Source organism: Typopeltis vanoorti, chromosome 11 (assembly GCF_054136105.1).
Source record: "Typopeltis vanoorti isolate ZY-2024b chromosome 11, IOZ_Tvanoo_1.0, whole genome shotgun sequence".
Lineage (NCBI taxonomy): Eukaryota > Metazoa > Arthropoda > Arachnida > Uropygi > Thelyphonidae > Typopeltis > Typopeltis vanoorti.
The window spans coordinates 20093864-20121357 of record NC_143559.1 but is presented as its reverse complement, the minus strand read 5'-3'; the positions used below and the strand labels follow the sequence as shown (position 1 = coordinate 20121357).

General features: G+C 34.9%; 1 protein-coding gene across 2 annotated transcripts in view; it reads right to left on the bottom strand.

Annotated features, from left to right (window-relative positions):
- LOC150101353 (WD repeat-containing protein 20) overlaps positions 1–27494 on the bottom strand; it is a 156389-nt gene that overhangs the window by 94330 nt on the left and 34565 nt on the right. For both annotated transcript variants that reach the window (XM_090400281.1, XM_090400282.1), the window contains exon 2: positions 20319–20501. In XM_090400281.1, the coding sequence (XP_090256407.1) occupies positions 20319–20501 (183 nt within the window). The remainder of the gene's footprint in view (positions 1–20318; positions 20502–27494) is intronic.

Here is a 27494-nt window from a genome sequence, read left to right as displayed (position 1 = left end):
GGCGATCTAGTACTGTGGAAGGTATACACCACTTCCACAGAGCTACACAGGCCTTCACTAAGCAAGATAAAAATGTGAGTTCAACTCTAGTCACTGACTAGAAAAACTTTTACTAAGCATGTTTTAGACTGGTTCCTGAGTTAGTTGACCCCCCCCCAAGAAACTCAGGTTTATTGTTCCGTAAACACAAGAAAATCAGCCGTAGAACCAACACTAATTTCAGACAGTAAACATAGTGTTAGGATTAGGGACTATGAGATGGCAGCACTTGTAAGTCATTTCTCTTCACTGGATGCCATGTATAATTAGTAATACTCTTGGACCAGCTATCTCTGATTGGCTACTGGAGAAGAATAAACTGCCCCCTCAGTCTTCAAAAGTTAGATAGGGCAAAAACGGCCTTACTTACTCCCTATATGGGAAGTTTTTTTTTTTTTTTTAAATCTTGCTAAGTACTAATTAATGGTCAGTTCTAATTTCAAATCATCTGTACACTCCTGTATCTTGAACCAGCATGATATCTCTATCAATAATGATATAATCAGCGAGGCTTTTCCTATTTCTTATGTCTTCTGTTCATGTGAACTTGTCCTTTTCTCCAAATTTTCCCAAAATGTTCCTATATGCATAGTAGGATTCGTTTCCTACTCTGCTGTTTTCCAACAAGGACCACTTTTTCCCATTTTTCTTTGTCAGCTGCCTGTTCTAATGATTCAAACAATTCCTGTACTTCTTCGTTAGAAGAACCTTCTGTGGGACTATAGGCACAAATGTTTCATTGTCCATTTCCCCATTTTGAAGTTTGTCTACATAACTACTTGAAACTGCCTTCCAATCAAGAAGTTTATCTTCATCTTTGGTGTTGAATGCTATCACTACTCCTTCCTTCCCTTGATCATTATTGCCTGCAGATAACATGCCTGGTGGGATTCAATTTCTACTCTGAGGTCAAGATCTCTAAATGGTGTTAGTCTGTCTTGAGCAGATGTCCTATACTTATTATTTAGCAAGATGTCACCTGTACTTGTCTTAGTAATGCTAATTATGTTCACTTTGTACTTTTGCAATTCTTCTGCAAGTTCAATTTTCTTTCCATTAATACTCCTTATATTGATGGTTTCTATCTTCAATTCTTCTGATGTTGGTCTTCTTCAAGATGTTGAGATGGAGCTTCTATGCAGTAGTGTAGTTTCTACACATCCCAATTCTAATTATGTGTGATAGGTAATCCAGACTGACCTCCATAAAAATGGAAGCAAGTATATTTCTTATATTCTTTAAGGTGATGTTATCAGATCTGATCTGTCCATTATCAAATATGAATTAGCATCATCTAAATCTACATGTATATTGCATGACTATGTAAACACATAAAAATGTAATATATATTATAAGACAACTGCTATTTGAAAACATTTACAAAATTAGAATAATATTTAACATGATTCAAAATATTAGAATAATGTGAAAATAAATGCACAAAAATACAATCAAAGGGAAAGAACATGATAATTAATACTTTGTTGCATTTCCCCTTAGCCTTTATGACCATTCGTAAATGGTTAGGCATATTATTTACCAGTGGTTCACAATCGTTTTTATCAAAAAAATGCCCATATGGTTCTGCAGACTAGAAATAAGTTCATTTTTGTCTCTTGGAGCAACTTATTGAAGACTTTTCTTCATAATTCCCCACAAATTCTCAATGGGATATAAATATGGTGAGTTGGTCAGTCAAGGAATTACATTGATTTGCCTTTCTTTGAGCCATCTAGTAGTGGTCTTGGAAGTGTGACAAGAAGATAAATCTTGCTGAAAAAGGAAATCACCATCACATAAATCTTCCGATGCTGGTAACATAAAATGCTCAAGAATTTCTTGATATACTTTGGAATTAACTCTTTCGTACCCAATACACAGCCTACCTGAACCCTCTGTGGTCATGCAAGCCAATACCACGACAGAGGTTGCAAATTTCACCGAATGTTTCATGCATTCTTTATCAAATGTTCTTGCTTAAGGTGCCAAACATGTATCCCTTGATGACTGTGGAACACACAAAATTTTCATCACTAAAAAGTACCTTTTCCCAGTCCTCTTGACCCCCAGAACAGTCTTTGCTTATGCCATCACACTCTAGCTGCCTTTTGCTTGAAAGTCATAAGCGGCCTTGTCTCAGACACACGTAATTTAAAACTGAATTTGTGGTCTTCTCAATGTCATAGATTTAAATCCATTTAATAACTTCCATCTCCTGTGAACATACCTTACACTTCAAAAGCAGTTTTTCGTCATGATATTCTTCAATCTCCTCTTGTCTTTTGATAGTTATTACCTTTTGACAACTATTGGAACGGTTATTTTGAAAACTCCTTTATTTCAATACTGTGTCAATACTCTACTTATGCTTGCTTCAGAACATTTCAATTCCTTAGCTATAAACTGTTGAGTTGGGCCTTCTTTGTGTAGAGACAGCATACGAAATTTCTTAGCTTCCAATAGGTTACTCGTTTGACCCATGTTCAGCAAAAGATTAACTGAAATCCATGTACAAATGATTCCTCACACACAAGTTAGTGCTGCTGTTACTGAAATATATGCTATTTCTATGCTCCCCTCAAAAGCAATTGGAAAAATCTCATCATCATCATCAAATTCCTGACATGTACCCTCAAGGGGTGTACAGGATATGATAGTATTACACGAAAAATATACATCATTACTAACTTCCTATCTACAATTTTCCTCCAAATCAGTCTTTTACTTGTCAAGACTCCAACATTATCAGATCTTATATTTCTATCGTCTAAGGCACTTTGTACAGTATCAATCCACCTATATCTTGGTCTTCCTCTGCGTTGTTTTCCTGCCAATCTGGCAGAGAATGCTTGTTTTGCTAATCTTTCCTTGCCCACTTTGTTTAAGTGACCATACCATCTGAGATTACCTCTGCTAATGCATTCCTGGATGCTGACAATGGCAAGTTCTTTCCTAATATCCTCGTTTTTAATACGATATTGCCATTGATGCCATCTGTTCACGCCTCTAATCTTTCTCAGGACTCTCATATCTGTGGTCTCTAGTCTTTGGTCAAGTGTTTTACTTCTGACCCAGCTCTCAGATCCATAAGTTAAAACTGGTTTGAACACTGTCTTGTATACAGCTAATTTAGTGTTCTGACTAATTTCTCTCTTATTCCATATGACTTTATTCAATTGACTTCCCACCATACCAGCTTTGTTGATTCTGTTGTCTATTTCTAAATTTAATTTACCATCTTCACTAAAAATCGTGTCTAAGTAGCTGAAATGTTTTACTTGTTCCACAGGTTCTCCATTCACAACACAGTTGACATTTTCAATGATTCTGCCTATTTTCATTGTCTTCTTATTGCCCTTCATACCATATCTATTACAACAGTTATTCAATTTAGTGAGGGAATCTTGCAGACTTGTAGCGGATTTATTTAGAAGTATAACATCATCCGCATAAAGCAAAGAGCTGACATTAACATCTCCAATTTTGATATCAGGTTTAATACCACTTTCCTTCATAATGTGATTCATATAGATAATGAATAACAGAGGGGATAATGTACATCCTTGTCTCACACCAGATTTAACATTAAACCATCTTCCTGTACTTCCTTCAATTCTAACTGCTCACTTACAACTCAAATAAAGACTAAGTATTGCTTGATATATTGCCCCATTGACACCATATAACTGTAGCATATTGAATAGCTTCTCTCTTGGCACCTTGTCATATGCCTTTTCCAAATAGACAAAATTTAAATACAGATCTTTGTTATATTCCCATGATTTCTCCACTATTTGTTGTAAAGTGAAGATCTGATCCTGAATCCAGCTTGTTCTTCACCAAGCTTTTCTTCCACAATTCTTCTCGACCGTTTCTCAAGTATACTTGCATATATCTTAGCAGGAACACTCAGTAGGGAAATACCTGTAATTCTCACATTCAGTTTTATTTCCCTTTTTATATATGGGTACTATGAGAGCTCTACTCCAATCATCGGGAATTCGTCCCTCTGTCCAGGCTTTCTGAACTATGCAGTGCAGCCACTGCAAGACTTTTATACCACCATACTTCAGGATTTCTGGTCGAATATCATCTACTTCTGCTGCCTTTCCACATTTCAAGCCTTTGATGGCTTTTTCTACTTCAAGTATGGATATGTATTCCTGCCTGCATGCCTGGTCAGTGTTTTTTTACCACTGTGCTATCATCACTGCTTGTTTCATTTAGCAGTTTTTCAAAGCAATTACTCCATACTTCAAGGATATCTTTTTCTCCCAATTTCATGTCACCTTTATCATCTCTAACTCCTTTTACAGCACTCTTTCCTCCATTACTAAGGTTCTTCAACAACCTGCCTCCAGAATATTTTGCCACCTTCTTGATATTTATTTTTTATGTTCCTGCCAAAGTCCTCCCATTACTTTTGTTTAGCTAGTTTTACACAGTGTTTAACTTACATTTGTCTCTGTATTCTCTAAGAGCACAAGCTGATTAATTTGCCAGGAACTTTTGATATGCTTTCTTCTTTTCCTTCACAGACTCATCCTGTGCCATCATGGAGTTCTAATTTTTCTATCCTTGCAGACAACCTCACCACATGTCTCTCTGGCTGAATCAATCAATGTTTTCTTCAGGATTTGACATAATGTTCTCAAACTCTTTCATTTTTCCTTCAATAATGTTTGTGTATTTTAGTCTACAGTTGAAATTGAAAACTGCTCAACTTTTAATCACTTTAAAACTTTCTTACATGTTCTTTTCAATATGAAATTCAATTTTATCCCCTTCAAGACTAAATGGAAATCGCTTCCAATTTCAAATCCTTTGGACACTCTAGTGTCATGTAACAATTAGAAAACATCACTATCAACAATAGCATAGTCAATAAGACTTTTCTTATTCCTTGCCTCTTCTCTCCATGTGAATTTGTGCACATTTTTATGTTGGAAGATTGTGTTAGTAATAACTAGTCCATGTCCTGAGTGGAAATCCAAGCGGTATTTGCCACTATTAATAGCTTTGCTCTTTTCTTCAAATTTTCCCAAAATATTTTTGTACTGACAATCATTTCTACTCTACTATTTAGATCCCCAACAAGGACCAACTTTTTCTTTTTCACTGTGTCAGTAGCTTTCTCTAGAGCCTCAAAGCATTACTCTACTTTTACCTTAGTAAAACCTTCTGTGGGACCATAGGTGCAAATAAGTCTCATTGTTCAGTTCCCCATTCTGATATTTGACCACATCACTATTTGATATTGCCTGCCATTCAAGAAGATTAGCCTCATATTTAGTGTTGAATACTATGGCTACTCCTTCTTCTTGATTGTCATTGCCTGAATATAACATTTTGTATTTATTACTCAGAAAGATTTCACCAGTTTTTGCCTTTTTTTTGTTTCAGTCACCCCATTATGTCGATCTGGTACTTATCCAATTCCTCAGCTAGCTCCATTTCTTTGCCATTCAGGCTTCTTATGTTTCTAGTACCGATCTTGAACTCTGATGTTGAGTTGGGGAGTGTTTCAGGATTTTTTCCCAATAGCTGACTTTTCGCCCTGGTTCCCTGTCAAAAACAACGGGGGCCTTGTTTAACCAGGAGACTCCCCAGCTGGCACGAAATTCTGTCATGTTGTACAGTCATTTTATATTGTGCTTTAAGCCAATAAGAATACAATTAGGTCAACTAAATCCCAAATTGCTATCCCATCCTTGTTCGTTCAGTATCCAGGGAGATACCTAACAGGGTGCACCACGAGAAGGTGAGGATTGGACATTAAGTCAGAAGCCCTGGTGGATTCTCTGCATTCCTTTAAAGGCTATGTGGAGGTCTCCTCTCAGTTATACAGCTTTGACTCTTAAGCACCCTGATAAATAGAACACTCAATCCAAATATAGTATGAAATAAAACTCGCTTGAAAACAGACAATACTTTAGCAGTGCCAATATCATATGGCAGCAAAATTTGGGCAATAAACAGACAAGATAAAGAATAAAAATAAGTGAAATGAGATTCATGGGAAGAACTGAAAAAAACAATTATTAGACCATGAAAGGATTGAAAATATTTTTAAGGGAACTAAAAATAAAATCGATAGAAGAAAAACTAAACAATTACAAACAAAATTAGACAGAACATGTAAACTGAATGGCCAATACCCTAAACCAGTGATTCTCAACCTTTTTTTCGGCACAGTACACTTTTAATAATTTTAAAATTTGGCAGCACACTAACAATAAGATAAATTTAAAAGAATTTTACTTGGTTAATTAATTCATGTACCTATAATATATTTTTTAAAAATAGCATACAATAATAATTTGCAATAAAATATAAAATGAAATTGCATTACAAAGTAAACAAAATGTTTATTTAATGATAAATTACATTTAATGCAAAATTTGAGCATGTTTTTTTTTTGATAACTTCATTTATATTTGTATAAATGATAATGCTACTCTCATTTCGTGATCCAGATTTAAAAGTCTGGATCTTTTTTTCGTTTTTATATCGGTCAAAGCCGAAAATCTGAATTCGCACAAATTAGATGTGGAAAATTGTAATAACACACTTAAAGCTTTTTGTGATATTGTTGGATAATCGTATCTAAGATTAATCCATAACGAATTAATTGATTCTTCTGAATGTTCTGAAATTAAATCTCAGTTATTACACACAGAAATCAGTTCTTCTTCTTCTTTCAAAGTTAGTTCATATACCGATGTGTCGTTTATCACAAATGGATTCCAAATCCAATCAAATTTTTTTATTTCTAAATTTGGAAAGTAATGAACAATTTTTTGCTCTAGTATTGTCAAATGATCAATAACTATTTTATGAATTATTTTATAACAATCTTTTGGAACTCACTCAAACTTTTCTAAACTACCTTATTGTGCTTTATTCTTCCATAAAGTAATTTTTTTTGAAATCCCAACAATTTATCGGTTGAGTTTAAAATATTTTCTTTCGGTCCTTGCAAACTCGTATTTATGTTATTAAAAATAACAAAAATATCAGATAAGTAAGCCACCTTAGTACACCATATTTTGTCATCCAACAAAATCATTATTATCTTGTTCAAAAAATATCTTTATCTCGTTTTTTAATTCAAGCACGCGAGACAAAACTTTACCTCTGGATAACCACCTGACTTCCGTGTGTAGTAACAATGATTTGTATTTAGACTCCATAGCCTGGCACAATTGACTAAACAGGCGACTTTTTAATGGTCTTGATTTTATATAATTAATCATTTTAACACATTGTTCCTGCACTACTTTCAATTCTGATGGCAATTGTTTTGTAATGAGTGTTTCCCGATGCAAAAAAACAATAGGTAACTAATATATCTGCATTATGTTCTCTTACATGTGCTACAAATCCTTTTATAGATCCTGTCATAGCCGGAGCACAATCTGTACAAATGCCAATGCACAAATTCCATAAAATTTTAATTTCTTGTAAATAAGAATTAATTTCATCGAAAATATGTTTTCCTGTTGTGAAATCAGATAATTCACGACAACATAAAACTTGATTAATTATATCATTTTCATGAATGAATCGAACGAATGAACTTAAGTGTGCTTTTCCCATAATATCAGTTGTTTCGTCGATTTGTAAAGCAAAATTTGAATTTGCAAGAGTTTTAGCAGTATTTTCTTCAATATTTCGGGACAAGTCTATAATTCTGCGATGAATTGTGTCATTTGAAAGTGGTATTTTACAAACATCAATTTCTGCTGATTCACCGATCATTCTTTTTACAATTTCACAACAAGCAGGTAATATAATTTCTTCAGCCACTTCATAAGAAGCTATCTGAGCTTTTTCAGACACACAAATTTGCTTTTTAAAAATCTTTAATTGTTTGGATCTTGCAGATAATGAATTTTGAAAGTAGGCTTTGTCTTTTGATGCTAGCGAAGGATGATTAGTGAGCAGGTGACGTTGGTGCTTGCTCGGAACCATAGCACTGTTTGATAATTTACAACCACATAGCACACACTTGGGAACAGTTTTATCATTTTCCATTGTAGATGTAAATCCAAATTTTAAGAAGTCATCATTATACTTACGATGAACATTACATTTTTTGGCAGAGTAAACATCTTTACTTGTACTGGGCTCATTAGCATGATCGCTAGCATCATCATTATCGTCGTTAAGCTTTCTTTTTTTTATCCATTTTAGGGGGTTTATTGAAAATAAAAATAATTTTGTCAAAAAATTATTAAAAACGACATATTGTATATTGCCTTTAAATCCGTTTTAATTAAGTTTGACTACACAATATTGTGGTATTGCACGTATGAAAACGAATATATAAGTTGTAACTAACCATATGCACACATCAAGCGGGCAACTAGTAGACTAAACTAATATGTAGCTTTGTTAGCCAGTAGCCAGAACTATAATAGCCATGCGCATTGGTTCAGCCAGTCCCCGCTAGGAAGGTTGAACTGATTGAACCACTTATCCGACACCGCTTATGTATGGGTATTCGCAGTGGCGGCACACTTAAAAAATCTCGCGACACACCAAAGTGCCGCGGCACAGTGGTTGAGAATCACTGCCCTAAACAAATAATAAAATATAGACCAACTGGAAGGCGAAGGCTGGTAGACCTTAAAAGAAGATATTAGATGGATAATGAGACTGGAACAGGACTGATATAGTCTATATTCATAAATATCATGATGATGATGATTTTGTTTATATTATTTTATGCTAATTTTTTTAATCTAATAAATGGATAATACATATTAAATTTTAAAATAAAAAAAAAATTATATTTACATGAAAAATTTGATGTGTGTCTTATACTGCAAAGAGTATTTTTTTCCCCCAAAAAAATTTGACATGAAAAATGTGATGCCTCCAATAGAACGGTGTGTCTGATAAGTCTAAATATATGGTAATTACTATATTATGAAACAAAGGAATGAGAAGTGTTACATAGAATGATTTCCCAAAATTAAGAAGTTTAAGGCAATCATTTTTGTTGAGGTTCTGACTGTGAATGCGAGTTTCACAACTTTTCTTTATATAATTTTTCAGGAAGAAAGTAAGTTTTGTTCAAATGAATTCTATGCCTAGAGGATTAAGGCATGACTAGCTAAACCAGACTTATCAGACTGAAAGAAAAATATATTCTTGATATTATTCTAGACAAATCAGAGCAGAATGATCTGTTTAACCATAATTACAAAGGCCACATGAACAAGGGATCCAATGAACTCCAGGATAGAGAGAGAGGAAGATATTAACCTTTTGGAGAGGCTGGGAAAGAATTTTGTTTACATACTAGTCTGAAAAAAGCAATCTTGCCATTTTCTTTGATAGTCCTTTAACATATGGTATTGAAATTCTAGAAACTTCTTGAGGAGGACTGGGATTGAATGCCATAATTATTATTTTGTATTGTAATCATCAAAGATGAAAGTGGTTCTGATAAATGACAATTCATTATTTAAAAGAGAATCAATAGAGCATAGCTTATGTGTATGGTGAAATGGTTTTAATCCATAACATGGAAATTCTAATCCCCCCCCAATACCTTCAAATTTACTATGCATGCAAGGAAAAATCTACAGACAGACTAATGGTACTAGTATGGGTTCCTTCCTCTGCTCCCTTTAGCTAATGCTTACATGGAACACTTTAAAAACAAAATACTTATCACGGCTACATACAAGTGTGGTTACACTTTTTGATGATGCATTTGCTATTTGGCCCTACAGATAACACGCCTTGAATTCTTTTGTTACCTACCTAAACAGCTCACACTCCAAAATTCACTTCACAATAGAAAAATAAACTAATAACTGTTTGTCTTTTCTCAAACACATTAGTCACCCAGCTTTCAGATAGTTCACTATCTTTTTTCCATTTATAGAAAGCCAACACACAGAAAGATATCTATATAAACAATCACATCATTATCCAGCCCCAAAGTATATTCCGAAAACACTTACACACAACACTAAGGCTATTTGTTCTAATGATATAGCTTTCTACCGAACTTAAATATCTTTGCCATACTTTCCTGGCCAGTGGCTACAGCACCAACAAAACAGATAAAATACCACATGGTCCTCTTACTTACCCCCTCCTCAAACAGACAAGAACAAAACACCACTATTCCTATTCTCTATGTCCGAGGTACATCAAAAAAAGATAGCCAAAGTACTAATAAAACATGGCCTTCAACACCACATTCAAACTGCATATTAAATTAGCAACTTTGATCCACTCTCCTAAGAATAAATTCCATCGCCTGGCATATCCTGGAGTGTATGAAGTTCCACGTAACTGTGACTTGACCTAATATAGACAGACAGAGGATCTATTAACATCCTCCTTGAGAACATAAAAAAAAAATTCATTTGTTACCATTATTATGGCAAGTATGCACTGGCAGACCATGTTTTGACAACCCTTCACACAGGATCAGATGGAAGAAGGAATGTGCTTTATAGAAGTTGTTACATGTCTGAAAGATTATTTGTAGAGTCAACTATGGCTATGAAGCATTCTCCTAACCTGAACAAATACGATTGCATTAATTTGTCAAAACTTTGGGACACTTATCTTAAGATCCTTTTTTATAACATTAGAGAGAACCAAATTAGGACTTTAGATCTTTTGTCCATTACAATTTGAACTGTTTCACTTACTCATTGCCACATGTTAACTGTAACATGTAATGTGCTCTGAGGATGATGGTTTGAAATCTAGTGAAATATAAACCAGTTTATAAGCATCCTTTCTATAATTTAGTTGGTTTGGTTTTGTAATACCATTAAAAGAAGTTATAAGTTATTCATGAACAACACCTAAGTTTGTCTATCAGATTAAAGTTTTAATCACACCATATTTTTGACATAGGTGATGATAAGAAGTAGATTAATATATTTACCAGTTGGTTTCCTGTATATTGAGAACTTTAGACTGCTTTTTTATTTATTCGTATGGCATGAATATCAAAACATGCAGTACAATACACTTTAATAACATATAAAATTAAAAGTCAAAAGTCATTTTAAAAACCAATAAAATTAAAAGGTTACATCCATATTGGTCAGATAGTTCATAGCTTCGGGTATAGCACTTAAAAAGTCCAATTTGTCTCCTGAATATGCTCTGAGATAACACTGAGTCACAATATGGTTCACAGTTTGTCTCTGAGCTCCACAATCACAATGCGGGGATAGTCGTTTACCCCATTTAAAAAGCATGTCCGCACATACACCATGACCAGTTCGTATTCTATTAAGCTGAGTCCAGGATTTTCGTGGGAGGTGTGAGCAAGCATCAAAACTTTCTTGTAATTCATTGAGAGAAAATTTTGTAATGTCATCTGTATGGCTCTCCCACTGTTCTTGCCACTTTTGCTTCAAGTGAAAGTTAGAATGTAGTGGTGGATGTCTTGATCTCAATCGTCGTACACTTAAGTCTGGGAGATCTAAATGTATTGGTAGGGCTGTGTTCTCCAAGATTTTCTTATACTCATGTAAGAGAGCCTTAGTCCTGTGCAGATTCGGTGGAACAATGTTACTAAGAGCTGGAAGCCAGTGAGTGGGTGTTGATTTAATTGTGCCAGAAATCAGTCTCATTGTATTATTTAGTTGGCTATCAACAAGTTTAACATGTGTGCTATTTAGCCACACTGGTGAGCAATATTCGGCAACAGAGAAAATTAGACCAAGAGTAGTAATCCGCAGATTATTGGCTGTTGCTACCCATGTCATGCCTATTAGTTTTTGTATTATGTTGTTACGGGTTCTTAACTTAGCAGAAACGTTTGTTAGGTGTTGCTTGTAAGAGAGCGTGCGGTCCAGGGTAATGCCCAAGTATTAGGTTGACATAGAATAAGAACATCCAGAAAAGGGAGATAATTGCTATATTCTACTTATAGTGTAAATTGTAATTGCAGGATGACTGGGTTTACTGAATTAATTTTCCCAAGAAATTCATGAAGTACAGACAAGGAAGAGTTCAATATAGTAAAAACATTGAAAACATGCTGTTTAAAACATTCCATGAAAGAATTTGGTAGAGCAGGAGAAATAGGAGATCCCACTGCAATTACTTCTATTTTCTAGCATAGCTTGTTTTGCCGACTAACAAACTAAAGTAACCCAAACTTATGACAAATTCAAATAATTTTACAATATCAACAGGAAAATCATTGCATAGTAATTCTATTGTATAGCTAGCTGAATGTTTGTGAAGAGTAAAACTACATCAAAACATCTGTGGTTTGTGAAGATAATCCTGATATTTTATTCTTGAAATCTTCTGAATTTTTAATGAAAAAGGAAGAAATCAGATGTAAATATGGAGAAAAGATTTGACAGATATTTGAGAGTTTATAGGTCAGACAACCTATACAATTTACAATAGGTCTTAACAACATTTTCTTTATGTATCTTGGGAAGACCATAAAATCAGGAAGTCTACCATGAACTTCATCTGGGATATTATTAACTTTGTTGATTTGTGATTGAGTAAGATATATGGAAATACATCTGTAGGTGGTGATTACAAAGTAGGTTCGACTTCGTAAGTAATTATTTTATGGAACATTTTGAACAGCATATTATCAAAGTCTTACACAAAACTTATTTCTTCTTATATAAAAGAAAGTTGTGAAGCTCACATTCACAGTCCAAACCTCAACAAAAGCAACTGCCTTAACTTTCTTAATTTGGAGAAATCATCCTAAGTAACACTCCTCATTCCTATGTTTCTTAATATAGTAATTATTTAAATTGGTTTCTCTAAATTCTAACAGTCCAATGTGAAATCAAGGAGAATGAGGATAACTAATGGAATACTTGATGGTTCAGTACTATGGCCACCACTCTAATTTGTATATTAAAAGATACTGGGAAAGATTTAAGAGGAATATTACTGATGATGATGTAAAACTGGGGAAGGCAATAATTAATAAAGGTGAAGCAGGATGATTTAAATAAAGTGGCATTATGGGCAAAGAATAATGACTATCAATTTAATGATACAAAATGTTAGGTTAGACACTTCAGTTTGAAAATATTATATACTAGTATTACGCTGATGGTATTGGACTGCAGGAAATTGATCGAGCTAGAGATTTGTGGGTAATGGTTAGCAGAGAGTTGACATTCAGAAGGCATAATACAAAAGTTGATAAAAAACAGCTAAGATTTACTTTAATGTTGAAAAACACACTGACAAGTAAAGGATAGAGATTATCCCTCTTTATGAGGCTAATTTGGCCACATCTTCACTACTGTGCACAGTTTGGTCACCTGGGTTTCTTTGGGAAAAGGAGATGGTAGTGTGTGATGACTTCACAACTTGTGCAATGTGATGCCTGAATTTCAGGTCCTTGTCCACCACCGTTCCCAGATATCTTATCACCTCTACCTTCTTATTCAGACAAAAGTGACAGGTCTGTAGAATGCTCCCTGTGAAGACAGGTTGCAAAGTTTTGCTGATAGGTGGAAAAGAGGAGATGTGATAGCCACTTATTTGCCCATTCATACAATCTAATATCCTCCTATAAAGCCACAACTCCTGCTTGACTCTGCATTGTTCTCCCCAATTTTGCATAATTTGCCCATCACCAGTTAAATAACATTAATATAAAAGCTGAACAACAATAATCCAATACAAAACTCTGCAGCACAAACTAGTGACTTTCCTCTTTCAGGATACTGCAACCACATGACAATTTTCTGACATCCATCTTACAGCTAGCTGAAGTAGTGTAAGAGTGTGTGGACTAGATTTTTTCTGTGGAGAGTGGCAAACGAGTGGAATGGACTGCCAGAATTAGTTATAAGTGTCCTGACAGTGAATGAGCTTAAGGAATATGTAAATCTAATAAAAAATTGCCAGCCTGGTTGGCCGAATGGTTAGCGTATCCGCTAACCATTCGGGGTTCAAACCTGCAGCCTCTTGGCTGCAGGTTTGAACCCCACTGTGGGCATGGAAAAGGTGTTAGCTAATTTTTTTTATATTTTTATGATAGGTTTTGTATGAGCCTCGATAGCTCAATTGGTATAGGCGAAACCCTTTGGTTGAAAAGATCTGGATTTGATTCTTGCCAATGACGTCAGAAACCTTTATCTGGTCTCTTTCGACAAAAGGTGAGTTAGCAGGTCTCATACGCAGGTAGGTTTTTTTTTTTCCCACCTGGAAACTCTGGTTTTTCGTCCCCCAGAACAGGCAACCCGGCTCATGAATACACATGGATTGCAGTCAAGAAGACCCAGCCATAGGCCTGATTCATCAGCTATACCGGTCCCAAGCCCGAATAAAATGAGGGGGTGGGGAATTGAGATGATGTACTTCCCCTAAAAGGAGCCTCACAGTCATTGCATCATACAAAATAATAATAGGTTTTGGGCATATAAAGTTAGTGCAAGTTTCCCCACAATGTGCCTCCAGATTCCATGGGTAATAACAATAATAATATTCTCTTTGACATGCCACTTGAGCAGTAGAAGAATGGTAGGGAAGTGATTGCAAGACCTATTGCAGAATACAAGCAGGCAGAAGCATATAGAAGAAGGGAGAAGCATTATCATCAAGCATATGCTCAACAATGTGGCCCTGTACATTCATGTTGGCACTACCCAAAAAGTGTCGTGTCCATTAAAGTCACCCACAAAGCATGGGCTGAATCAACTGCAATATAAGGTTATCAAAGGTGATCTTATTTAACTCAGAACTTGTTGGGAAATAATATTTTTTTGTTTTTTTATACTGATTCCAGAGATGTGAGGTCGATGAACCTATAAGCACATCAGGGCTGCAGGTGAGGAGTCAGAAGTTTACTGATATTATTTTTGAAGAGTTGTAGGTTGTAGCTGTTTGCAAATATTTTTTGTGATAGGCTGTTCCAGAGGATGGAATAAAATAGGAAGAAAAACAGGTTCAGTGTGTTTGCAGTTGAACAGTAAAGGGGTGCTAGCTGCCCAACACCCCTTTACTGTTCAACTGCAAACACACTGAACCTGTTTTTCTTCCTATTTTATTCCATCCTCTGGAACAGCCTATCACAAAAAATATTTGCAAACAGCTACAACCATCAATTTTCGTTGGAATTCGATTGAAGAGAATTAGCATTTCAGTTCAACAATTGTCGGCTTGCCTTTTTCGTTGAGTCACGCGACCTTTTGTTAATAACACACCAATCACATGCATAGAGATGGCAGGAACCAGTAGAGGAAATGTGGGAGTGAGAGAATTGACTTCTACTCTATCTTGGATTGCGCAGGGGTGGATTAAGATTAAGAGACCATCATTAGAACTGTTGTGCAAATGAATTTTGAGAGCTTGGGATATGATTTCACCAGAAATAATTAATTTAATTGCAGAAGCATTGTCGCTAAAAAATTCAAATATATCACGTGATGGTGAGTGGTGATAGTGTAAATAATGTTGATAATTAAAATTTAAATGCATTTATTTTATAAAAAATGTGAGCAATTATAAATTGTAACGAATGCTGAGGATTTAATTATAAATCAATGTAGTTTTTGCCTGTAAAACTTTAGTTTTTGAAAATCCCTGCATATATCTTGCATGACAATTTTTTAATTTTAATTTTGGGGAAAAAAGTGCGAGTTATATTCGAGTAAATACGGTAATTGGTTAGCCTCTAGGTAGTGGAGAAGTTGGCTATTGATGACTTTCTATATTATTTTTGAGAGGAATGGAGTGATGGCAATAGGACCAGAAGGCATGGCTTCCGTTATAGATTTTGATGACGTTTGATGGTGGACTTCTCTCTTTTTAAGAATAGGATGGATATGAAACTGCTTTCGCACATTGGGATAAGTACAATCTATGTATAATCAATTGTCAAGACTAATAGAAAAAAGTATTAGCTCAGGAGCACAATGTTTGCAAATGGAGAGATGCAATCAGGAGACTTTTCAGTGTCCAAGTTATTTAGTAATTTTCTTACTTTTTTTCCCTCAAAAAACTACAGGAGGCATACAGGACTTGAATTCCAGTATGGTAGGTGGAGATCTGCTGTGGTCATCATTGCAAGAGTTTGAGGAAGTCAGCTTCATCTTTCAGTGAACAGCAATGCCATTAAGATGTGAGAGAGAGAGAGGGGGGAGGGTTGAAATGCATGCAGGTGAGCATTAGTTGCATCCAGTGGCCTTAGCAATGGACCAGAAGGCACAGTTTCCATTTGGGCAGAGGCACATTTTCTGCTGTGGCCTTCATGAAATTGGATTTGGATTTGCTGATAACTGCTTTGCGTTCATTGCATGTTTTGGTACAGGCAAAGTATGAAGCTAGAGTTCTGGATGCAAGCAACGTGTGGTAAGCTGAAATGAATGTATTGTAATAAATTCCACAGACAGGAGAACAGTACTGTTTCCAGAGTAGTATTAAGCTGAACACATTGGAATGGTTGCCCACTATTATAGACTACCATGAGTAGGACTACCTCCAGTGATGTTCTCACTGGATTTTAAATGTTTCCTGCAAACAGAAATGTTCGCGTTTCTGCAGAAGAACTTTGGTAGCCATATTTTGTTGGAAATCCATGATAATTCCCTTGTAACAATTTATCTATTCTTTTGGCTTGGTAGATCTGTCTGATTTTCAAGTTATCTGTCAATGGATAATATATCATCTGATGTGTCATGGTCAGTTGTTGAATTTATTTTACTTTCAGTAGATACAAAAATATCTCTTTTTAATTTTCTTTACAAATGGGATCATTTTTGGAACTGTTTCAAGAATGAGACCATGATAGGTCGGGTGACTGATGCTCTCCATAGAGAGGCACTCATGATTATGAAGTTCAGGTACACTGAAATTATCAGATGGTGGAATAGACATGTATTTTGATATTTTCTTAACTGCTACCTTCTCACCGTAACAGGATTTCAAGGACAAGAGTAGTGGCAGTTAGTTTCCTTCATCTTGATAATTTTCTTCTGGTTTTTATCTCATTTCCACCTTTCGACATGCACTGAGTAGGCTGGATACTCTTCCTCACAGCTGTCACATTCAGCTTTCTTTTGCTAAGCAAGATTTATTATCATGCTCTTTACTATTACACCAGACACAGGTGCTAGAACAGGCACTTTAGGCCTACCCCTTATTTCTTACATTTAAAGCATCTTAGCAGATTAGAAATGTAAGTTATAACAGGATAACTTAGAAACCTGCTTTAACTCATGTTGCAGGTTTTGGTATCAAAAGTAAGGGTGATGCGCCTGGTAGAAGTCAGGTGAATATCATTATCAGAATTTGCCTCATACCCACCACTCCTTGATTTCTGAGCTCTGAATATATCTCCTCATCTGGAACATTAAGCGATCCCATTCTGTTATCATATCTCTAAAACAGCCAAGCATTTCATGAGGTGTTATGATAAATGGAATTTCAGCAATTGATGTTGCTTTCAGTAGTTTTTCTGCCTGCTGTTGATATTTCTACAAAAATATCACTAGAATGTAGTTTAACTGTTTTTAGAGATATTGCCAGTCCTAAACTCCTCTAAATAAAGAAGAATGACATTTTTCCTATTTACTTTTCACCTGTTGCATGAATGACAAGAAACACTACTATTAGTGTTTATATAGTGTCAAATGTCTTTTTTTCCCTTATTTCTATTTTAAACTATGTATCTACAGTATCTTATACTTGGCTGGGACTATGGAAAATTTGAGGGTGAAAGATTGATGTTCAAGGGATATTTTTTTGTGCGTGTGTATACTAGAGATTCTCACCCACAACAGAGTCATACATGCCAGATAGTGGGTTTCTAAGATAAATGCACTCAAAAGTGGAATGCCAGGGTTACCTCAGATGCTAATACCAGCACCACATCTTACCCTATGCCTTAGGCATAGGGTAAGAGACTTATTGCAACAATCAGCTAGTGGGCTTGCCCACAAGGCAAGCCCACTAGCTCATTTATCTTGACCAGGCCATCCAAGACTGTCAAAGCAGTAGACAACGTAATACAAGACTATTAAGATCCTCTTTCTTGATGACCACGAGTTACACCATGTGGCAAAAACAGCAGCAAGATGTTGAATGCCAATGATGGTGCTCTGGAAGACAGGATAGTAAAAAAGACTTAGGAGAAGCAGAGCAAAGAATATGGGAAGACTCCCCTCACCATGACCTGATATACTAAGAGAACACAGAGAAAATTGTAGAAAGCTAAGTAGTGTGAAAACTAAGTAGTTAAAATAGCTAAGCAATAGTCATGCAAATATTTTGGTAAGAATATCAGATAGGTGGAAAATGTTCTAGAGGTTACTGGAAAGCTTAGAAATGCAGGAAAGAATATTGTAAAAGGAATATGAAATAATAAAGGTGACATCAAAACTGAAGATATGATGTTTGGAGCAAATTACAGTGATCTGTCAATTATCCTAATTCTCAAATGAGTACGTTAATTGACTTCTGGTACAGCACCATGTATTGGTGCCTTTGGTTATTCAATCCTTCAGGTATCCAAGAGACAAAATGCAATCTTTCTATGGTTAGATAATTGAGACTACTGTACTTTGAAAGACTTACAATCAGTAAAAGAATGGTAGAAATATTCAAGAGAAATGCATCAGAAGTACATATTACAGCACCTGAGATAGAAAAATTCATCAAAAACCTTTAATGTCTACAGACATCTGGAGCAAATGCTATATGATCAGAAATACTCAAGTATGGAGGTATTAAATATTTTAAAGTGGCTGGGATATATACTCTCTATTGGGGGGGGGGTGTCTTGATAATTCTCATCACCTAAAAATGAAGATGCCATTTTAAATATGCATTCCTAACTGTATCCACTCACTAGATCTTTGTTTCATGCCATTCTTGCTTCAAACTGCTTGAACTGCTCTGGTTTCATCTCCCAATCTGTTTAATTAATCACATCATCATCTTAAGATTAGCTCTGCTTACAGGTACTTAAATATAAATGTCAAGTTTTTTTCTGATAACCTTTATAAGGAATTCAGCTGAAGGTGAGTTAGCCAGTTTCGTATATATTGGTTCCAAGGTCTCCCTCATGTCAAGTGAGGTTTTCTTCTATCCTGAAAAGTACTCTGACCACAAGAACATATGCAGTTAACATACACCTATTTAGACAATGCTTAAATTCCACTGTACCAGTCTTACTTGTTCTGGTATGGATGTTGAATACTGATTATTATCGCTCATGTTGTTTCATGGAAAAACAGACATCTAAAGCTAATATTTAAGTAATTAAATTTATTTAGCTAATTAGATTAATAAGCCAATATTTCACCTTGCATATACACTATGGTAGTTCCAAGGTGACAGACTATGCCATGAATATAGATCACAGAATCCTGTTCCAAAGGAACCTATCTGTTCCTTTAGGGAACAGATAGCTCTGGCCCTGTGAGTTTTTTAGAATACCATATTGCTGAACATATTGCATACCATATGGGTGATGATGTGACCGTTTGTAAAATATCTTCCATTATGTATAAGTTTTCTATAAACACAAAAAGATAATGAACAACAATGAAGGCTTGTAACTAGTGTATCTAGTTGGAATTCATTAAAGATGTATGTAATGTGTCTGGACCATGTGGCCAAAGTGCACACACATCAACATAGTGCAGCCAAACCACTGGTTTGAGAGTGGTGGTATTCATTGCTTGGTTTTCTAAGTGTTCTATGTAGAAACTGACTAAAGGGAGAGTCCATAGCTGTCCTGCCTTGGAGAACATAAAATATGCATCCAGCACTATTGTTATGGATCCCCTTCACACAGAATCATATGGAAGAAAACAAATGTCAGAGAGAGAGAGAGAGAGAATGTTTTAAGAATAAGCAGCAGCTATAAGACATTCCCTAAACCTCAACAAGTATGCTTGTATCAGTTTACCAAAAATCTGGGAGACAATCATTTTAAGATCAAATAAACTTTTTTCTCACTTTATCCAACAGTAGATGGTGCCAATTAGGACTAGTTCCTTGTATTGTCCGTTACAATTTTTTGAAATGGTCCCACCATTAACTAAATTGTTGCTGTTCATGTACTGAGACAAACTGTTTCTGTGCTCCAAAGATGAATATAATACCATCATCTTTTCTTATTACCTGTGTTGTGAATTAATACTATTAAATAAATTAACATGAAATGCTAACACATAAGCCTATCTATTTGTTTAGACTAATATGCAGCAGTTCATAATGAATATCAAATCTTGAAAATATACAAAATTCTTATGAGAGTCATTTCACAAAATTGACATATATATTACCTCTTCATTATATAATTTGCTGAGTTCCTTTTTAATGGGATCTATAAGTTGAATCTGACCAGCAGAGAAACCTACTAGAAGTGATACACCTTCACTAGTAACAGTAAGTTGATTAAAATCATGACATGTAGGATAAGTTCCTTTGTAAACTCGTTTATCAACATGCTTTGTCAGATCTGCTGCCTTAAAATAAAAAAAAAAATATATACATTAGAAAGAAAAAAAAAATCAACATATAAATTTCAGATAATTAATAAATAAAATCAGATCAGCATGGATTTATTATGAATGTGATTGCCAAAGATGCGAATACTACTCATTGACACTATAGGCAGCATTTGACATAAGCGCAACACATTTTGGCATATAAATATAACTCAAATAACTGAAATACCAAATAATTAACAGCAGTTTTCTTTCTTTTTTTGGTGAGAAAAAAGAAAAATTGTGTTCTGGAAGCACCAAAAGTGATGGTAGTCATTACTCCATTAAATGATGGTATGGAGATCATTTAGGACACTAGAATTTATTGCATGAATGCAAGGAATGGAGAGTACTAAAACTGTAGATAGAGTCTGAGGTAACTGAGAGAAGGTCATTTATGTATGAGTAAGATAGTGGATAAAATAACAGTCTTGGAGATAGTAGGAAGAGAAAGAAAAAAAAAAAGCATGCTCTTTAAGAGATACTTGCACCACTGAGTTACTTTTAATTTAGATAAAACCAAATATTTTGGCCTGAAAATTATAGGCCATCTTTGGTGGCAAAGACAGTTTATTACAAAAAAAGAAAGCCAATAATGGATTGATTTGAACCATTCAGAGCTGTGATGTCATACATAAAACATAATGGAATAACTGAGAAAACTTAGGTTAATCATCAGTAGCTGTAAAAAAACCTTAACGAGTTACTCTGATAAGTAAGACTTTTCCATATTTTAGATAAAGATAGACAGTTGTTCTGATTCAAGTTCAAGAAGTAAAGCAAGGCCTCAGTACTCTCTTTAAACAAATACTCAAATTTGTACCAACAACGATGAAATAAGAAATTTTCACACCTAAGAATATTGTGGTGTGTATATCCTGTGTCTAGCCAAACTAGATTTATCAGATTTCCTGTAGTAAATATAATTGATATTCTTGTATTCTCTTTTCTATTGAGCATCCAGTTTGTCTGAAGTAGTATAGATGGTAATCAAAAGAAACTTGGTATACACCAGGGAGAGAGAGAGGGGAGTATTTATCTTCTGAAGATGGGAAAACAAGTTGATAATTTATTGATAGGTATAAAAGTAGCCACTAAATTGTATTTCATCAGAATTCTGGAAATCTGTACTGAGATGCCTGAAATATATGGGACTGGAACTCAGCATACTGTTACGCCATTATTTAAGTTAGACTTGTAGAAGTCAAACAGATGTTGTGTAGTCCTTTTCTGAGAAGCCATTTTCATACACAATTTGATGTTTAAGAGTTCTTAAACCCAGTTCTAACCTCATACATTTCAGGCATCTCAGAACCGATTTCTAGAATTCTGAAGAAATACAATTTAGTGGCTACTTTTATACATATCAATAAATTATCAACCCGTTTTCACATCTTCAAAAGAGAAACGCACCCACATGTCTCTCCCGGTTGTATACCAAGTTCCTTGTAACTGCCATCTATCCCACTTCAGACAAACTGGATGCTCAATAGAAAAAAAAGAATACAAGAACATCAAATCGTATATTTACTACAGGAAATCTGCCTTGGCTCAACATGGGATAAACACACACCAGAATATTCTTTGGTGTGAAACTTGATTACTTCATTGCTGTCGGTAGAAATTTGAGCGTTTGTTTAAAGAGCGATCTGAGGCCATGCTTCACCACACGAACTTGAATAGGAACTTATCTAAAATATAGGAAAGTCTTATCAGAATAACTCATCAATAGTTTTTTTTTTTTTTTTTTTTTTTAGAGCTACCAATGATTAACCTAAGTTTTCTCAGCTATATTATGATGTATACCAATCCATTGCTGGCTTTCTACCTTGTAATAAACTGTCATTGCCACCGAAGATGGCCTATAATTTTCAATAAAGTCAAAATATTTGGCTTCATCAAAATAAATAGTATTACTTACTCCTTGTGTAAATAATTAAATGTACTCATAAAATGGCTTTTACACAAGGACTAAACAGTTGGTTTAATAACCTTAAAATTATTTTATTCTCTAAATACTATAAATCAGAAAATGAATTATTTCTTCATTCTTATAAACATTTTATATATGCACCTTAAAATAACAGACTTATTCAATAAATCCATTTAATGAAAGGTAGTACTGATCGCTCGACAATAAAACATTTTGTTTGGGTTCTGATTTCTATTCTGGATGGCTCACTATTTATTAGACTTACACAATTACATGACAATTTTTATTATTATGTGATACCTTTAAGGAGTCACAAAAACTCATCATGGAAGGACATGCCACTCGATACAGATTACAACTCTTTAATCCTCCATATACACACAGTGCCACTATTCATCATCTACTCAAACCATCTACCACCCACAAATAGCACTGTTTGTGGGCAAAAGATTAATATTTCATTGTATGATAGTTTGTGTCACAGATACCTTTAACGAGTAATATGTAAACTGTGTTCTGTGGCCATCCATAGAGATGAAAACTGCTATTTCAATGGAATATCAATGGGTGTAAATCCATGTTTTGGTTGATGTAAATATATGCTGTGGCCAGTTGAGTGGTTAATGGAAGAAATACTAAATGAAAAATAGATAGTATGGAGGAACTTTTTGCATAATCTCATGTTAAGTTTATTATATAATTTACTTCATAGGAATAAATTTTATAATAAACCTGGGGTCACTTGAACAAATAATCAAGTTCATAAAGAAACATGCTACTAGAAAAAGCAATGGAAAGATTATTTCATTTCAGTAAAATTATGGAGACAACCATGTTAGGAAAAATTACTTTAATTTCCTGATGTTTTGACCCTCATATTAAAGTTCATCATCTGGAGTATATACACACACGAGCTAATTACATTCAACCATTATTTTACTGGACTGACCTCTAGTGAAAAAAAAAAAAAAACTACAGTAAAGCTCATCATCATCAAATTCCTGACATGTAAGTTCAGGAGGTGTACAGGATATGACATCATTACATGATTACTAACTTCCTATCTACAATTTTCCTTCAAATCAAACTGTTATCTCATCTTTCCTCTCCCATTCTGTTTAAGTGACCATACCACCTGAGATTAGCTCTGCTAACCCATTCCTGGATGCTAACAATGTCAAGTTCTTTCCTAATATCTTTATTTTTAATACGATATTGTCACTGATGCCATCTGTTCACACCATTAATCTTTCTCAGGACTCTCTTAAATATAGTCTCTAGTCTTTATTTGGTCAAGTGTTTTATTTTAAACCTAGCTCTCAGATCCATAAGTTAAAATTGGTTTGGTCTTGTATATATACAGCTAATTTAGTGTTTGACTAATTTCTCTCTTATTCCATATAAATTTATTCAGTTGACTTCCTACCATACCAGCTTTGTTGATTCTATTGTCTATTTATATTTAATTCACCATCTTCCCTAAAAATCATGTCTAAGTAACTAAAATGTTTTACTTGTATAGGTTTACCATTCATAATGCAGTCAATATTTTCAATGCTTCTGCCTATTTTCATTGTCTTGTTATTGCTGACCTTCATACCAAATCTATTACAGCAGTTATTCGATTTAGTCAGGGAATCTTACAGATTTGTAGCGAATTTATTTAAAAGTATAACATCATCTGCATAAAGTAAAGAGCTGTGATTAACATCTCCAATTTTGAGATCAGGTTTAATACCACTTTCCTTCATAATATGATCCATACAGATAATGAATAAGAGGAGATAATGTACCTCCTTGTCTGACACCAGATTTAACATTAAAAAATCTTCATGTACTTCCTTCAATTCTAACTGCTGACTTACAACTCAAATAAAAACGTATCGCTTGATATAATGCCCCATTGACACCATACAACTGTAGTGTTTTGAATAGCTTTTCTTTTGGCACCTTGTCATATGCCCTTTCTGGATCTACAAAACTTAAATAGAGATCTCTGTTATATTCCCATGATTTCTCAACCATTTGTCATAAAGTGAAAATCTGATCCTGACAGCCACTCTTTGGCCTGAATCCAGCTTGTTCTTCCACAATCCTTGAAGTATATTTGCATAAATCTTACCAGGCTCAGTAGGAAAATACCTCTGTAATTCTCACATTGTTTTATTTCCCTTTTTATATATGGGTACTATGCGAGCTCTACTCCAATCATTTGGAATTCATGCTTCTGTCCAGGCCTTCTGAATTATGAAGTGTGCAGCCACTGCAAGACTTTTATACATCCACACTTGAGCATTTCTGGTCAAATGTCATCTACTTACATCAAAGCTATATTCTATTTATATCATAATCAGAGAACAAATTCATATAGATAGTTTTAATACGAAAAAAGTGGTGGCCTAATTCATAATTTAACATGAGTGTTGTTATATTAGATTTAAGCTCTTAGATAACTCACAGTACTAATTATAATAACTCTTGGACCACCATTACTGTCAAGATTATAATGACTGATAAGAATTTCAGAGGCCTCTTTAAATTTACACTCATACCATGTTTGGTGTGATGAAAACAGGTACCTTTCCAGTCAATTCTATGAAGAGTATTCAGAGCATGATCAAAAATGCCCAGATTTATCATAGTCATTAAATTTAATTTGCCATTTGTTCCTTTTTTCAGATAGGAACTGTACATCCTGTTTCATCTGTTGTTTATATCATACCAAAACATGGTATGTGCACCCACACTTTGTAGAGCCAACCTTGGCTTTGTGCCAAGAATAGTCAATTCATTCTGAAGGAGAGAAAGAAATAAGGGATATACGAATTGGTCACCAACACGCGAAATCACGTGCTTTATACATAAATTTTCCAACTGTTGTACAAGCAAAACAGTTACCACTTTAAGAACTAGAATTTTCATAAAAGAAAACCTAATATTCTGACGTATAATAATAAACAACTCATCCCACAAGACGGATTGATGACCCTATTATCGGAATGGATTCTCCTTCTTTTGACATGCGCAGATGTGTCGAAGGGTCTTGCATCTGTGGGCGTACTATATGAGCATAAATTTAAGGAGGGCTGTGAATTCTTATCAATCACCCTAATCTTAACAATAATGGTGGCCTAAAAATCCCAACAATATGGATGGCAGATGTTCTGCTGACATAACCTTTTGGTTTAAGAGTTAATTATAATTATGACTGCAGGTAATTAGGATTTTGTAACTACGAGGGTGGTCTGAAAAGTTCTTTGCCTTGACCATAGATGGCAACACTATCGGCAAGATTTTTTTATTATTTTTTCTAAGTTGGTGCATCTGTCACAAGCATCCATGTGAAATTGCAAGTCATTCTATCAAGTAGTTTGTTTTATACAGTTGTCTGAAGCAAAAATGTTGCCTGTATCGCTTGAAATGGATAAAAATGAGTATCGTGCAGTTATAAAATTCTTTGTAAAAGAAGGTTTAACTGCAAAAGAAATTCATTCGAAGTTCATAAAAGTTTATGGTCACTCTTCTCCTTCGTTTTCTACAATTAAGAAATGCGCTGCTGAGTTTAAACGTGGCCATACTAGCCTTGAAGATGATCCACATGAAGGATGTCCAAGAAGTGTAACAACACCAGAAATCATTAATCAAGTGTACATTATGGTATTGAATAACTGGCAAGTCAAGTGCGTGAAATTGCTGAGACTATAGGCATTTCAAAAGAACATGTAGGATATATTTTGCATGAAGAATTGCAAATGAAAAAGCTTTGCACAAGATGGGTGCTGCACTTGCTTGCGGCAGATCAAAAACGCACTCGCATGAAAATCCCTGAATAGTGCTTGCAGCATTTTAACATGAATAAAAATGGATGTTGTGCATAGATTTATTATTATGGATATACTTGGATTCACCATTACACACCAGAATCCAAACAGTGGACAGAAGCCGGTTGTTCAGTGCCAAAGAAGACAAAGTCACTTCCATCAGCAGGAAAAGTCATGGCATCAGTGTATTGGGATGCTAAAGGCCTTTTGTTTATTAAGGGATATTATTCCGATCTTTTAACTAGACTAGATGAAAGAATTTGTGAGAAAACACCTGGTTTGGAAAGAAGAAAATAAACCATCTTTCATCAGAACAATGCACCTGCCCATAAAGGTGTTTTGGCAATGGGAAAATTAAGGGATCTGCACTATGAATTGTTGAAACATCCGCCCTATTCCCCAGATTTGGCTCCCTCTGCCTTCTATCTCTTCCCAAAACTAAAACACTTCCTCGCTGGTTGGCGTTTTTCTTTGAATCAAGAGGTGATTCCAGATGTAGAGCGATATTTTGCAGATCTTACTGAGAACCATTACAGGGATAGGGTAATGGCGCTGGAGCATCGCTAGAATAAATGTATTAGTCTTAAGGGAGATTATGTTGAAAAATAAAAATAATTTTGAAATTCTGAATTAGTTTTTTCATTTTCACACATGATTTTCATTCAAACAGCTTACAGGATGGCCTTTCGCTCCCTTCCCATCTTCTAGCGCATTCTATGAAAAACTTTTTCATATTAATCTGGTATTAATGTGGTTGGTAACACCTTATCAAAGGAGTGAGAAGCAGGTTCTTTGTATGGAGGGTGGTTGGTGAGTGAAATGCATTGCCTGAGTGCGTTGTGGATGTGGACACATTGAATCAGTTTAAGACGCAGTTGGATGAGCATTGTATGTAATAGTGAGTACCTCCCATGATGAGTCTCTGACTCCATGGAGGTCAAATGTTGACAATAATAATAATAATATCCAATTCCCCCCCTCCTGTTATCAACCAAAAAAACCAATATCCCAGAGACAGAAACAACCTTAGTCAATTGCTACTGGACCCCTTTCAATATATTTCCATCCTTCTGAAAAACTAAGTGACCAAATCTGTGTACAGTAATCCTTATGTAACCTGACAGGAAATTATGACATTATACAAGTCTTTATATGACACCCTTGATGTCAGCAGGTGGAAGGCCAAAAATAAAAATAATTAAGTTACTGCTCTACTAA